The sequence below is a fragment of the Magnolia sinica genome, chromosome 15 (genome assembly GCF_029962835.1).
Source record: "Magnolia sinica isolate HGM2019 chromosome 15, MsV1, whole genome shotgun sequence".
NCBI classification, from domain to species: Eukaryota; Viridiplantae; Streptophyta; class Magnoliopsida; order Magnoliales; family Magnoliaceae; genus Magnolia; species Magnolia sinica.
In genome coordinates this window covers 62272280-62289115 of record NC_080587.1, presented here as the reverse complement: position 1 = coordinate 62289115, position 16836 = coordinate 62272280, and the positions used below count along the sequence as shown (strand labels likewise).

The window sequence follows — 16836 nt, the reverse complement described above, 5'->3', positions numbered from 1 at the left end:
CTGGTGGTAGTGTGGGCCCCAGAGACAATGCATGAGCCTGATTTTTGGGGTATGCTATATTGATGTGGCGGTGTACGTCATGCATGGTTTGGATCCCGCACGTATATGCAGGATTGTAGGAAATCACTGTCCCAAACTCTTGTTTGCACAAAATGACATGCGACCTGTTTTTCAGGCATTGACAAGCCATGAAACTATCAGATGGTGTTTTAATCTGCTAGAATTACTTAGAAATTGTGAGTTTAAGCCACTTGAGAAAATTAATTTTCCCTAGTGTAATTCCTAGAGACAAGAATTGAGTGTTGGTGCTGGTTAGAATGTTTGGTAAACACATTGGTCATTTACACTAGTTATTGACTAATAATGCCTGCTTGGAACTCCTCTTTTGTGAAATGACAACTCTTGTGGAAAATTGGATTGGATGGATCTTGGGCGCACTAATGTTATTTGCATCCAGAATAAGTAAGAGGCAAATTTCTGAGGCCAGAGTTCTTGAAAGCCTATCTATTTCCCTACATGTGATAGACATAGCTTTATATTCTTTTTCAGCACTTGGCTTTGTAATTTTGTTTATATTCTTCCATGAAATGTGCCAGCCGGACCTCTCTCTAGGTAGGGAGGAGGGTTGATGCCAGGTACGGTAGGTCATGGAACTTTTTCTCTATTTTTATTTTTATTTTTTATTATTTATTTATAATAATCAGCAGGTCATGGAACTTTACACATGCTATTATGAAAAATCACTATTTCATGTCTTGTGATTGGTGAAGTAGGTTACATATAGTCGACCGCAGATAGTTGGGATAAGGCATTGATAATGATGTAGGATGGAATGATCTAACCTAATATGATGCCATGAATTAAAAGACAGATTAACTAGAGCAATGGAATGACAAAATAAAGCTAATTTATCATAAATTCAGAAATTTCAGATTCATGCCATGTCCAAATTCAAGCCTATGACAATCCCACAATGTGAATCTCATAAATTACTGATTAACTAAGACCTATGGGAGAGAACCTCCATCCTAACATAGGGTTAAATATGAATTTAATTGAAATCATGTGTCTTATAAGAGTTTTAATGTGTTAGGGCTGTTTAAAGGCTAATGAATGTGAGAAATGGGTTTGGGGTATGTAGGCTTATAAGAATGAAGGTTTGGAACATTAGAGTTGAGGTTTTGGGAGGTTTTAGGTTAGGATTTTAGATTTTAGGCTTAGGGGATTTAGGATTAGGGTTTTTAGAATTGGGAATATGGGTTTCAGGTTATGGGAATTAGGGATTTATGATTTAGTCAAGGGATTTTCATATTTTGGGGATTTGGGTTTGTAAAAATTGAGGATTTTGAAACTTGGGAATTTTAGGGTTAGGGTTTGGTGAAATTAGTTTAGGGGTTTTGAAGAGGGAAGTTAAGGGAAGGGAAGAGCATTTGTGATGAAGCAAGGGGGACACTATACAAGGCTGTTCGTACGAACAACATTACGTACGTGCGTTTGTACATCTGTACGGACAACAAAGGATGGTTGGCTGTGGTCAGTTTGGGCTTGGGATGGGTTGATTTAGGTCTTGGTTGGTAACAAAAAAGAAAAGAAAGAAAGAGATGAAGAAGGAAGAAAAGAAGAAGATCAGAGAAAATGATACCTTGTTGAGGAGAGAGAAAAGTAGAAAAGATAATTAGGAAATTGCTCTTCGTGGTTTTGCACCACCAATTCAATCACAGGATGAATTTTTGCTCAATATCAAAGCAGAAGGAGAGAAATCTCTTTAATTCATAACATGCATAATGGTTAAGGCGGAGATGTCCATACCATTATAGTCTCAGAAAAGACCTTTTACAAAAACGCGCTGTAAGATAAGATTCTCAACATAAAGGCGCTTAATGAATTAAAATTTGTTCCTAACTCCCTAATCTTAACACAAATATGAACTATACCAAAAATAACAAAACATATAAACTAACTGAACAACTAAACTATTTTGTGGCCCACGAGAGTCCACGATCAAGATGTCTGATGATGATGATTCAATGGTCCGATCATTGTGTCCACTCGATGCAACGGTCCGATGTGTGTATCAACCTCCTATATGCAACCTACGTGCATCTTCCTAGCGTGGGGTCCTCAAATATACACAAACATGCACATTGGGTCTTCAACGTGTCTAGGAATGTAAATTGGCCAAGTGGACCCCATGAAATGGTCGTTTTTCTATAAGGAGACTGGCTCAACCCTCCTCCTTTGGTATGGTGCTCGGATGCCCCCATCAATTGTCCTCGGCTGAGAAGATTTTGCCTTTGGTGAAATAAAGCTATGGCGACACTCTGAGGAGATCCGAGTCTCGTCACTGAAGCTCTACCTCTGTGATCCACATATTGTTTGACTTTGGTTTGCCCTTCCACTTGACGAGGTACTCCTGATAACCTCCATGTTGTATGGAAACCATTTGCTCATCACAGATATCCTCTATATTTTCTCTATTGGTAGGTGTGGATGGCAAAAGAGGTAATGCTGGGAAAAATAGTCGGGTATAGTCCATGGGTCATGGGATAGGTTGGGAGGGTTATCATTAGGATCAAGGTGATGGTCTGAATAAAGGCTAGTAAGTATAGATTTTGGACCCTTAAAAGACACAAGATCTTCTACATTGAATGTTGATTTAATGCCCATATCAAGTGGAAGATGTACAACAAATGCATTGTCCCAAATTATTCAGTATGTTATTAGGTTCTGCACTACGGGCTTGTGGTTTCTTAATGGTCCCTTGCGGATGCTGTTCAGGCTTTATATGAACCACCACACAGTCACCTACTTGAAACTTTCTGAACCTGTGATGAGAGTCAGCAAATATCTTGTACGGTTCCTTGCTCATGCTAATTTGTTTTTTAATTTCAACATGCGAATCATGGATATGACGTGTTAATGCATCTGCAGACTCTAATAACCCATGTGAGAGACTAACGTGGGAATAAGATATATGGGCATCCTATGCTCATCTACTTGCCTTTCTAGATCCACTCCCTTTGCAGGACTCATTTGACCGTGAGGAAGGTTTGGTAGAGTCAACCTGGAGATATGATCTTGGGCATGTTGAATGTTCCACATGGGTGCAAGCTTATTTGGTATGTCCTCTGGGATAACATCACTGGACTCCCCAATATCGGACTCACCTCAAGTGGTAACTCTACACTACCCTCAGGTGTAACCTTAGGTGGCATCTCTATACTAACCTTAGGTGTGACCTCACTTGCCACATGGACTTACACCATCAAATCAGCTTTAGTATCACTTTAGAACTCTTTGGTATTTATTATAGGGAGAGACTCAAGTTGGAATTTCCTCACATCTCCCGAATCACGTTTCTTAACGTCCTTATTTTCTAGGTTGCTTTTGGGCGGGAGAGGATTCAACTTTATCCTCTTACCCACATGTATAAATGAACACGTATTCGAGTAACTGAATAATGTCACATCGTGATCATACAACCAGGGTCTGCCCAAAATAATGTGGCCTACATCCATAGGCAAAACATCACATCTCAACGTGTTCATATAGGAACCAAACTGGATGAGAATGAGATAACGTTGAGAAACTGGAACCGAAGACGCATCAACCCATGAGACTTGATAAGGTTGAGGGTGAGGAATGACTATCAAACCTAAGTGATCCACAGTGCTAATAGAGACCACATTCGTTCAACTGCCACTATCAATGATCACCTTGCAGTTTTTGTCACCACACTTGGCGTAAGTGTGAAAAATTGAATTCCTGCGCCAATCATCACTTTTTATAGTCTGGCTTAAGGCGCATCTAACAGCTGCGAGTGGCGGTCTCAACTCCTTCATCACTAACACCAATTTCGGGCTGATATTCTTCTTCTTTGCAATCGCCCTGATTAGCCACGTCTTTATCCAAATTGCCAATGACGAGGGCCTTATTTTGCTCTTTTGTAGGACATTGATGTGCAAAATGCCTGTATCCTCGGTAGTTGTAACATTGCACTTGTTGAATTGGTACTACCTAGACCTTTATCCTTAACATCCCTAATGTGGGATTGAGTACCAGTAAGGGCTTTGGATATACCCCCAATACTAGGCTTGGCTCCTTGGGGAGTGACCTTGACATTGGACTCATGAGGGTTGAATCCCCTCATGAACTGCGGTATCAGATACTGCTTAAGGTCTTGCACCACTTGATAGGCATGCTCTAAGGTGATGACATCATAAGGGCTGAGCTCACACTGAGGTGTACCATCACGGTAACGGTGCCCACCGTTACTGATACGGTTACGAGCTGTATCGGTCGATACAACCTTGTAACAGCTGATATAGCCCCCGTAATGGTCAAAAATTTTTTGTTGTAAAAAAAAAATCGAAAAAAAAATCCATTAAATCCAGAAAATTCTAAACATTCCAAATATGTATTCATTTATAGTTTCGAACATGTTTATGGTGGTGTAATGGTCCACTCTTTGGTGAGAAAGCTGTATCGGGTGGTTTGATGAATTTATGAACATGGCAGGCTAGAATTGACTGCAAAACTCGTAGATTTAATTTTCTATCTAATACCTATGATAGATACATTAGAATGAATTTAATATCAAAATATCTCACATGTGTAGGTGTTTGCTAGTATTTTTCATAATTTACTCTACAATTCTACATTACATACCTGTCCTTGAGGAGTGTGAGGTGAGGACTTACATAAATTACAATGTTTACTTTATTCTATTTAAAGTCTTGAACATGCTAGAGATTTCTCATCTCTTGTAATTCCTGTCTTGTCATCCTCAAGATATATAAAAAAAATAAAAATAGTAGTGTTTGATTTACTCCCCCGCAACTTGATTAAGGATTACTCGATTGGTTGTCAAGGGAGTTATTTTAAGCACAAGTTCGACAGTGTCAACCGTGTGCTTGGTGAATGTGTGGGCAATGGGTATAGAAATACTTAAATGTAAATAATGTTAAAAAAACATACTTATTAAGGGCCTGTTTGATTTTGCAAACCAATGGTAAATACATGGGAAAAGAGTAATAATCATTTCCTTAAGGAGTTACAGCAGCAATACCAATGCTTGATTTGACGTTGGCTTTTTTCGGCACAAAAACCAATAATGCTGTGAAATATATGTGGGGCCCATGGTGATATATGTGGCTTATCCACACCGTCTATCCATTATCCTAACTGAAATTAGGGCATCATAAAAAAGATGAGGGAGATCCAAAGCTCAAGTGGGCCACACCACAGAAGTTAGGAAATCAAATAACTACCTTTAAAAACTTTTTGGGGACACTGTTTCCTTTGGTGTGGGTCACTTGAGTGTTGGATCGCCCTCATTTTTTGGCTCATGCCTCAAAATATTATGATAGAATAGATGAACGGCATAGATACATCATATATATCACAAAGGGGCCCACAAATTTAAACCAGTCCATTTGGATCAGTTTTCCAAGCGGAAATACCTATGAGTTTTCAAACAGATGTAAGATCGTTACTCATTTCCCATGTATTTACCATTGGTTTGGAAATTCAAACAGGCCCTAAAACTCTCGAGTCATGACCAAAATGAAAATCTACTTTGTTGTGGTTGCTCAACCTCCACGTCCTCATTATCATCAGGCTGCAGTTGTGGAGTAGGTGCTAGAGGAAAAGATTAGGTCAACAAAACCAGAGGACGACTGATCTTGAATAGACAACTACTTCGACTTCGAGTAAGGATATCCACCAATGCCCGTCGAATAATCATACTGGTGCCCGTACTTGGGCTGTTGTGAATAAGTTGGATTTGGATTTGGATATGGATATCTGTAATCCTTTGGAACATGTGGATCAAGACTACTCCAACATGAATGTGACGAAATAGGCTCCGTATAATCCGATTGCTTGTAAGAATATCCATAATGCCTGAGCCAATCTCCTCCCGCTGTTTGTATCGTGACTTAGTAGACTCACAAGTTTGACCTCACGCACCATATCGATGCTCATTGGCCTCCCGATTTGTAGATGGCTATATGCCGGTGTGCGGACCAACATCAAGTGTGTCATCACCATCACTACCTTGATCATCCGTCTCGGTCTTGCTGCTACTATTGCTTGTACTCTTCCACTGAGCTGCCCCTCATTCTGGGTCTTAACACAACTGTATGACTCTCTTGCTGCATCGTGTGTATTATTATTGGATCATCCACTTCCAAATTTTCACTATCCTCTTCTATTTGTTTTTCTTTTGCTTCCAACCAAGGTAGAAGCGAGTCGTCCTCATAAATATTGTCTAAGTTTATTGGACAATAGTCTATGTCATCGGCGACTACTGCAATAATACTCCTATGATGCCGCCGCATTCTTAGTCTCATGTTGTAGTGCATGAAGACGAGTTTGTCCAACATCCTAGTTTGCAATCTATTCCTATTCTTCGAATGAATAAGTGCAAAACAACTCCAGTTTCAGTTAGAGGAAGATGTCGTTTGGCTCAAAACTCTTACTGCAATTTTTTGGAGAGCCTTCACACTCTCTTCGAAATTTATCCACCATTTGGCAGGTGACAACTTATATATTGCATGTTGTGCAAGAGCATTTCCAAAGCTACCCTAGTGATTTCCACATGTATCTAATTCATTTGATGCCTTTATTTGCATATTTAAGTTAGGCTCTAATCGCGTTATCGCATTCTTTATCCCAACACGAATCTCATCATCCGTAACAAATGATTGGACATATCTGTATCTAGGATTTAGATGGTAACCTGCTGCATGAAGTTTGTGATGGAGCTGTAATGTAGGGGCATTTTCACACTAGGCTTGAGTGGGGTGGCATGTGGGATGTAGGGGCACACGGGGTAGGTGGCCCGTGTGAGGTGAGCCCCACTTGTGTGAGGCGGGTGGCGTGTGTGAGGCAGAACCCATGTGAGGTGGGGCCCATGAGGGGGGGTTCGGCCGGGGTCCTAACCCATGGGATGTGGGGCTTGGGCTATAAGATAAAAGGATTGATTTGCCACGCTTTATTAGTTCGAGCTTTTAGAGCAAGTGGTTAATTATCCTGCATTAAAGTGGTATCAGAGTGGGAGGTCTCATGTTCGAGACTTCTCACCAGGGGTGATTAATACAGGGGCATTTTCACACCAGGCTCGAGTGGGGAGACCTGTGGGATGTAGGGGCACACTCGAGGTGGGCGGCCTGTGTGAGGCGGGTGGCTTGTGTGAGGCAGAACCCATGTGATGTGGGGCCCACGAGGGGTGTTCGGCCGAGGTCCTAAGCCATGGGATGCAGGGCCTGGGTTATGGGATAAAGGGATTGATTCACCACACTTTATCTGTTCGAGCTTTTAGAGCAAGTGGTTAATTGTCCTGCATCAAATTGTCTTGTCTATCTCTTGTAGATCATCCTCCAGTAGACCTCACAGTTTGAATTATCACATTGAATTGCCAACTTTGCCTTATCCATGTCATCGTAGAGTAAGCCTATGGTAAGTGCTTCGTCAGTTTCAATAAGACAGAGTACCCTTATTAGTGGTTACACCTTTAGGACCTTTTGGACCTTCTTCCAATATTTGTTGTCCCTTATGGTCTTCACAACCTTAACCGGTGTCCCTGATGTCTTCTTCCCATGTTTTGTGTTGAGCCAATCTCGGGAAGCGAACATCTCACTTAACTCTCTCCTATACTAGTACATACTCTCCAGGGCTATAAAGTTAGTTGCAAACCTAGTCGCCACGAGCCTAAGTAACCCTCTTCCCTTCATAAACCTTTTCATTATTACAACTACTTGATTATGATTGTAAATAAATGTCGTCACTTCTCTTGCCCCTTTCGACCATTTTCTTAACATTCTTCTTGCCAATATCTTCTAATATAAGATCAATATAGTGGGCAATACACGGTGACTAAAATATATGTACTCTTTATCATCAACTTTTGTCCTGCAACCTTTTATGTTGCTTTGTTATATGTAACAATCTGCACCATATTCTCCTATGAAGTAAAAAAATATAATTAACATTTTTTTCTTTCATATGATGCATCAATTGACTCATGGTACATCATTCCCAAGTGGTAATACACCATAAAGTTGATCATGCTGTGTCTGGTTGGGCCAGTTCAACCATCGCATATGATTGTGCATCCTCTAGCCTGCTAGCCACGTATGCTTTCACAGACGCATACTCTACATATTTCCATTTTCTCCTAATCTCCCTAACCATGGGAGCTTTAATTCCTTCACCTGCTTTTGCTGCTGCATCAATTACCACTCGACAATATGGAGAATTGGCCACATTAGGGGGTATATTAGCATGTATAAATAGCTTTGATGTTTCCCTACCCAACTTCTCAATGGAACTTTTACTCCACATTTGTTATGTTCTTTTGTTTAGTTGATTCTTTCCTAAATAGGATCACATCAATAGAGGGTCTCCTTGGCTCATCTTCTTCCACTTCCACATTCACAGGGGCATTACGTTAAGATGCCTCCCGTTGACTGCTAAACATACGTCGTAATCCACCCAACCTACCCCCACTTGTAGATGCGGTCACATTGCAAGTTGCACTCCCACTTTCACACATGCACTTATATTCTTCTTCTTCACAAGCAAGGCGCACACTCACTATTACGGGGAGAGTCTGTGTTGATAAGTGTGATCTTAATCAAATTATCTCCCACTCAATGTCTCTTAAGGTGTTCGTGACTTTATCCTAGACAACCAATTAAAGAAGTCTTTTGTGCCTCCAGTTTTGCACATTTTCTTTTTCTTTCTGCTCATGGGAAAATAAGCTTTCAGCTAAATCTGTTTAGTTTGTTTTTCCTAGCGTGCAGCTCATAAAAAAAAAGTTTATAGATGCATGACCCCTAAACAAACTATCTACATGTTTTGGGATGTATTCTTTGTTGGGCTCTTTTCATTCTATTCATCTCAGCAGAATGACTTTTCTTTAGTAGATAAATCTTGCTCTGTTATTTTCTACATGACATTGAGAATGCTCCCATTGGTCATGTGGTCCTGAACCACCTCTTAGGTCACACACTGTTATTGGTTCTTCTGATTAACCTCGCTCCAATACCATGAGAACACAACAAAATTTGGAGTGAATGTATTATGTATCTATGATTCACGGTATCCTGTGTGGGTTCAATATGATTATTAGTGGTTACTAAATTTCTGGTATACCTCTGTAGAATGTATAGCTGATTTACTTGGCTAGTGTCTTATCCCATATAATACGAAAGTGTACAATGTTATTGTAATATGCTTAACAAGTTGCATGAATGAGTAGATTGGCAGCTTGTGGCATCATAGCCATTTAAATAGTCTTTTAAAACCCGGATCGGACTGGAGGATCACATGGGTTTGGATGGAAACAGCCACCAAAATGGACCAGATCACTGTAAACCTAGTCAATTAAGTGGATGAGTGTTTTGTTAATAAAGCAACCATGCTAGTTAAAGCTTGAACCCATGGCTTCTACTCCAAAATAAAATACTCTTAACACGGTAACACTAACTACTATGTTAATATAATATTTTTTGTGAAGATTTTAGTCTGTTTGATAAAAGTTATTTTTGGCACTTATCAGTGAAATTTGATATTTTCAGTGATTTTATACTGTTCAGATCGTTTGGGAAATTCAAATTCTTAAATTAATACCCCCCCCATTTTATTTTATTTTATTTTAATTTTTAATAACGGTTCAGCATTTTAAGTTTTCAGCACTTATTTTTCAGAGCTTATTTTTCTGGATCTAAATGGCCAGAGCAGGTCTCACTGGTTGGCCTGGCAGTTGGACCTTACCATCCACAAAAACTGGTAGAAGTCTAGTCAGGGTTTTAAAACATTGGTAATATGGCTGTTGTACTTAAACTTTGATTGTATGTGATAGCCTATCACACTATGGTGGAGCAAGCTATATTCATGAGCATTGTTGCATGACGCATGTGTTGTTTTAATATGAATGGTTATTTGCTTTGCATCTGTGAATGATTATTTGCTTTACTACATCTTCTACTGGAGTTCTCATAGTGTTGTTTCCATTTTTTATCCTGATTATATATGGTGTCAATTCTGTTTGCTGACCTTTGTGCATGTCTCGGGTATTTTAAGGTTCTTGGAGCAGCAATGTTTTATGCAAAGGTAGGAGGCAACACAATGGTGTATACAGGGGACTACAATATGACACCTGATAGACATCTTGGAGCAGCTCAAATTGATCGCTTACAATTGGACCTCCTTATTACAGAGTAAAAAAGAATATTTAATTTTTAATTTGCTATTGAAGTTTTGTTTGTTGGGTACATGATACTGATATGTTGCCTATTTAAATTATCAATACAACTAAGGGCCTGTTTGTTAAATCTGAATCTGAAGTCTGAATTTGAAGTCTAAAAACCTCTTTGGTAGCTGTCTGAAGAAGTGCTGAAGTCTGAAAATTAAGTACTGAATTTGAAACACCTGTTTGTTACCAAACGTGTGAAATGTCCAAAATCTTTTAATTTGACACATTTGCCCATCTCCTGTTTGAAGATGTTTAACATTATGAAGGGTTTAGTAATATGTTCTATATCCACACCGTCCATCCATTTTGCTGTATCATTTTAGGGCATGACCCCAAAAATGAAGAGGATCCAAAGCTTACATGGACCACACCATAGAAAGCAGTGAGACAATGGTGCCCACTGTTGAAACCTTCCTAGGGCCCACTAGGATGTTTATTTGCCATCCAACTTGTTCATAAGGTTGCATAGACCTGGATGAAGGGAAAACACAGATCTCAGCATCATCCAATACTTTTGTGGATTGCAAGAAGTTTTCAATGGCAGGCGTTCAATCCCTACTGCTTCTATGGTGTGGTCCATTTCCTCTTTAGATCTACCTCATTTGTTTTGTCTCGTTCCATACAATGATCTCGCAAGATGGATGGACAGTGTGTATATAAAACAAATACATCTCAACAACGCCCAACATCTCAATGCCCACTGAATAGATTGCAGTGCCGTCGCTTCCCATTGGTCCACGTCATTTGACTTATTTCTGATGACTCTAGCTCACAAAATACGCTGAATTTCTCCCTTCCGAATAGATTGCTTGCTACACAACACAATGTTTAACGTGTGGAACTTTTATGGTCCCCACCATGATTTTTTTTTGTTATATCCACAATGTACATCAAAATTTCCCGATAATTCTAGAGCATGAGCCCAAAAATGAGGTACATCCAAAGCCCAAAAATAAGGTACATCACATGATTTTTTAATCATGATTTTCTATTTTTACCAGATTTGCAGGAGCAAAAAGGATTCAAATTGTGGAGGGTAGCACATAGTGGTACTATGTACGACTGGAAGAGCTCTCTGGGCCCCACCATGATCTGTGGTTTTATACATGCCGTCCATCCATTTTTAAGCTCATTTTAGGACATGAGCCTAAAAATGAGGAAAATGCAAATCTCAAGTGGACCACACCATAGGAAAGAGTGGTGATTGAATGCCCACCATTAAAATCTTCGTGCGGCTATATAAGTTTTGGATTAGGCTGATATGTGTGTTTTCCCCTCATCCATGTATATGTTACCTAATCAACAGGTTGGATGTAAAATAAACATTATAGTGGGCCCTAGGAAGTTTTTAATGGTGCGTGTTTACTCACCACTATTTCCTGCGGTGTGGTCCACATGAGATTTGGATTTGTCTCATTTTTGGGCAAATACCCTAAATTGATTTGGAAAATGGATGGACGGTGTGGATAAAACACATACAACGTGGTGAGCCCCACAAAGCTTTCCCATTAGCACACAATACCGACGTCTGTGCTATGTGCCCCGCTATGCAACGGTGTGTGAGAAATTTTTGATACGCTGGCAGAGTGTGATGGATGTTGTGCGATCACTTCGAAATTGCATATGTTGGATACAAATGAACTGATGCAGGACTATTAACCACTTGCTCTAAAAGCTCGAACTGTTAGAGTATGGCGAATTAATCCTTTTATCTCATAGCCCAGGCCCCACATCGCATGAGTTAGGACCTCGGCCGAACCCCCTTTGTGGGCCCCAAATCGCATGGGCCACCCACCCCGAGTGTGTCCCCACATCCCACGAGCTACCCCACTCGAGCCTGGTGTGAAATGCGCATTAATCATCCCCGGTGAGGAGTATTGAACACGAGACCTCCTTCGTGGGCAGCGCTCACCCAAAGTGTGCCCTTGCATCCCACAAGCGACCTCACTCGAGCCCAGTGTGAAAATGCCCCTGCATTAATCACCCCCGGTGAGGAGTCTCGAACCTGAGACCTCCCGCTCTGATACTAATTTGATGCAGGACAATTAACTACTTGCTCTAAAAGCTCGAACGGTTAGAGTGTGGCAAATTAATCCCTTTATCTCATAGCCCAGGCATCACATCGCATGGGTTAGGACCTCGGCCGAACCCCCTTCGTGGCCCCATATCACATGGGCCACCCACCCCGAGTGTGTCCCCGCATCCCACGAGCTACCCCACTCGAGCCCGGTGTGAAATGCGCATTAATCACCCCTGGTGAGGAGTATCGAACACGAGACCTCCTCCGTGGGCCGCACCCACCCCGAGTGTCCCTGCATCCCACAAGTGACCCCACTCAAGCCTAGTGTGAAAATGCCCTTGCATTATGAACTGTTTGGACCATGGGTCAAAGCTTAGATGCATCATGAACCAAAGATCATCCTTATTTGACTATTGGACGGTTAGAAATGAAAACTATGCAATGTTCTTATTTCCAAAAACAAGGATCATGAATCAACGATATGGATTGTCCATAGAATCTGGTTTTCGGACTTTGACCAATGGATAGTGGATTTGACAATTTAGACCGTTCAATTTAAGTTGATATATGCCACATATAAGATTTCTGAGTGCCTACATATCAAGGGTTATACTCTGTGGAAATACCAAAGAACATCCCGGATTTTTAGAATCTAACGTGGCACATTCCAGGGAGAGAAGAAAACTAGAAGGGTTGACATGTGGAACTTTTGTGGGCCCCATCATGTTGTATGTATCAGATCTACATTGTCCACCATTTTGCCATACCATTTTAGGGCATAAGAACAAATATGGGGCAGATCTAAGGCTCAACGGGCTACGCTACAGGAAACAGTGGGGATTGGGCACTTACTGTTGAAAACTTCATGGGGCCATAGAAAGCTTTGATCAAGCTGATATTTGTGTTGTCCCTTCATCCAGGTCTGTGTGAGCTTATGAAGAGGTTAGATGAAAAATAAACCTCATAGTGGACCCTAGGAAGGTTTCAACAGTAGTCGTTCGATTCTCACTGCTTTATGTGGTGTAGTCCACTTAAGCTTTGGATGTGCCTCATCTTTGGGCTCATGCTCTAGAATGATTTGGAAAATTTGATGGACATTGAGGATCCAACATACAAATCATGGTGGGCCCTTGAGAAGTTCCACACGTTAAAAGTTTGGTTGTGTTGTACGCAATCCATTCGAGAGAGAATCATTGTGGCAATGTGCGCATGGGCAATTTTGGAAGCATTTTTATTTTTATTTTTATTTTTATTTTTTAGAATCCACAGAATACATTCCGAATTCACCGTTAAGCCTGACTTCCATCGTCGAAAAAAATAAGGGAAAATTACGAAGCGCTTTACGAGTTTGGCTGATGGGGACATCATGCACACGCCCCCTCTACGCACGTATTCGAGGAGGAGGCGGGCCCCACTTTCGATTTAGATCGACGACGACTTCTTTGGAGGACCCCATAATTAGGGGGTTGTTTTATGGAGCATTGGAATGGACCCGATCATCACATAGATCCTACCATCGGACTCATGATCGTGGCCCACTATAGATGATTTAGGATTTTGAGTTTTTATTATTTTTATTATTAGAAACATCATGCACCGACTTTGATTACTTGGATTAGTTATTTTATTTATTTTAGTTTTGGTATTAGTGCGCGCGGCGCAAAGGTAGTTTTGTCTTTTTGGATTTAGGGTTTTCTTATAAATAAAGCAATCCCATGTATGGATTCTCATGATATTATGAATAAAAAATCCTGCGTTTCTTCCTCTCTCTCACATTGATTTGAAAGATCAAATTGAGTGCGAAGCCCTCCCTTCCTCGAAGGGTTGACTACCGTGGCGTGAAGCCACACCCGCTCCAAATCATCACCATCTTCTTTCACATCTCATCCATCATCCTCAACACCTCGTTTACCATCAGATTCACCAATTTTCACATCAAAATCCTCTCCTACAGCAATGCACAAGAAGGTTTTCAGATTCTGGCGCATTTATGGGGCTAAAACTTCGGCGGAGTACTACGCACAAACCATGTGCTGGATCAAAGTGATTGTTAGTGTGGAAACAACCCACCCCCGGTCGATCCTAGCCTAGGAGTCCTTTCCAAATTTGTAGGCCCCACACACGTACGGACGTCCAGTCACACACGTGCATCCAGGCCAACCTGCTGTCCAGCGTGCGTGGCCCATCCTAGGTCTTCTTTTCCCCTCAGTTTCTTTCCTTTTTTTAGCTTAAAACCTCCCCATAGGATCCCCCATTAATCCTCTACCTAAACCTCCTTAGATTTACCTATAATATTCACTCTTAAACATGATCAACATGTGGTACAATGGAATTGTTAAATCTGAAAATTGCTAAATCAGTCCCTGTACCCTCGAATACATTGACCGACCCCTAACCGTCATCTAGAAAACCTCATAATCCGAATTCCGTAACCCAAAGGGGTCCCAAATCTCAATTTTCAAACCCTAGATTTTCCCCCAAATTGAAACTTAATGAATCTCTTGAGTCGGGAACAATCCTATGCAAGAACGGGTGATTCTTACACTCCTCTGGGCTTGTTTGATTTATAATTTTATTTGATCCAGCCCTAATTGTTTTGTAGGCTTGGACCCCCATAGATTCCCCTTCTTGAATGTTTGATAGTATGTAGGATATGGAATTTTGTGACTGTTTAATATTGGCATAATCATAAACTTGATTTCTTAGACTCCATGGTTAATTTCATCTCCTGCATCAAATTTTGGTATCAGAGCCTGGTTTGTCATAGGGGAATAGATTGCATGATTAGGGGTTAGTTCATATTTTTTTACTATGCACCACACCCATTCATTTAGGGCTGTTTAGAGATCCATAATTCATGATATAGGCTACTGAAATTTCTATTATCAGAAAGTTAGCAATTCACATTGCTGAATTTTCTGTTGTCTATTTATTTTGACAACTATATTGCTGGATTTTTGTAGAGTTGTGTAATTTCGTTCATATAGCATCCTATAGTGCATATAGTGGAGTCTAGGCGCATATAGTTGAGTCTAGGCGCATATAGTTGCATCTTAGGACCCCTTGAATTGTGTAGTGCATGCCTACAAGTATTGAACGCGGCTTTGGTTTGCACCCCATCATGAACACCGAGCAGCTTACCGAGTCTCTCAGGTAAATTACTGATGGGGACATCATGCGCACGCGCACGCCCCCCACCTTACGCACATACTCAAGGAGGAGGAAGGCCCTACTATTGATCTGGATTGACAACGACATCTATAAACGACCTCCTAGTTAGGGGGCTGTGCAATGGAGCATTGGAGTGGACCCGATCATTATGTGGATTCCACCATTGGATCTCATGATCGTAGCCCACTACCCTAGATGATCTAGGGTTTTGAGTTTTGGTTATTATTGTTATTAGAAAAATCATGAACGGTTTTGATTGCATTGATTAGTTGCTATTTTTGTTACTTTGTCTCTAAGTATTAGTGTGCATTGTGTACACATGGCGTGACTTTTGGGGCTTAGGGTTTTCTCATAAATAGGCAGCCTCATGTAGGTTTTTTTCATCGAAGTTTATGAATAAAATTATGCGTTTTTTCTTCTCTATTCCTCGGAGTTGAAGAAGCCAATTGGGTGCGAAACCCTCACTTCCTCGAAGGGCTAACTACCGTGGTGCGAAGCCACAACTATCCTAAATCGTCCCCACCTCCTACACCCCACATCCATCATCTCCCACAGTCTTCCCATCTTCAGATTCACCTTTGTTTGCACCCAAATTCTCTTCCACAATAGATTTTCAGATTCTGGCCCTCCAAGGGGGCCGAAAATTTGGCGGAGCACCACGCACACACCGGACCGCGGATCGACGTGAAACTTGGCGTGTGGGTGGACCTTCCCTGACCGACCAACCCCTAGCTGGCCGTTTCCAGTTTCGTAGGCCTCGCACACGTGCAGACAGGAACCCACGCACTTGCGTCTGGGCTGGGTTGCTGTCCACACGTGTGGACTATCTCAAGTTATTCTGTCTCCCCTATTTTACTCCTCTCTCGCCTTGAATCTCTAACCCTAATCCTAAATAATCCCAAATTCCAAGTTTTTCCAACTTTTGCAAACCTTAGACTTTCCCCGAATTGAAACATGGTGAATCTCTTGAATTGGGGAACAATTCTTTGCAAGAGTGGATGAATCTTACACTCCTTTGGGCGTTGTTTGGTTTTTAATTTTATTTGATCTAGCCTTCTAGCCTTAAACGTGTGTAGGCTTGGACTCCCATAGATTCCCCTTGTTGAATGTTTGAACATGTGTGACGTGGAATATTGTGATTGGTTAAAATTGGTATGATCTAAAGCTTGAGATCTTGCATATCATATTTAATTTTCATGTCCTGCATCAAATTTGGTATTAGAGCCTAGGTTTTTATAGGGGAATGCATTGCATGTTTAGGGTTCAGTTTATTTACGTTCATTATGCATCAAGTCTCATCATATAGGGCTGTTTAGGACCCATAATTCACAATATGGGCTGCTGAATTTTCTGTTGTCAGAAAATCCACAAATTTTATGGCTGA

General features: G+C 41.0%; 1 protein-coding gene across 5 annotated transcripts in view; it reads left to right on the top strand.

The window, feature by feature from the left end:
* Nucleotides 1-16836, top strand: part of LOC131226714 (cleavage and polyadenylation specificity factor subunit 3-II) — a 101702-nt gene that overhangs the window by 34830 nt on the left and 50036 nt on the right. For 4 of the 5 annotated variants that reach the window (XM_058222352.1, XM_058222350.1, XM_058222349.1 and 1 more), the window contains exon 6: nucleotides 10090-10226. The exons of the other annotated variant lie outside the window; for it this stretch is intronic. In XM_058222352.1, coding sequence (XP_058078335.1) covers nucleotides 10090-10226 — 137 coding nt within the window. The remainder of the gene's footprint in view (nucleotides 1-10089; nucleotides 10227-16836) is intronic. 5 annotated transcript variants of the gene reach the window in all.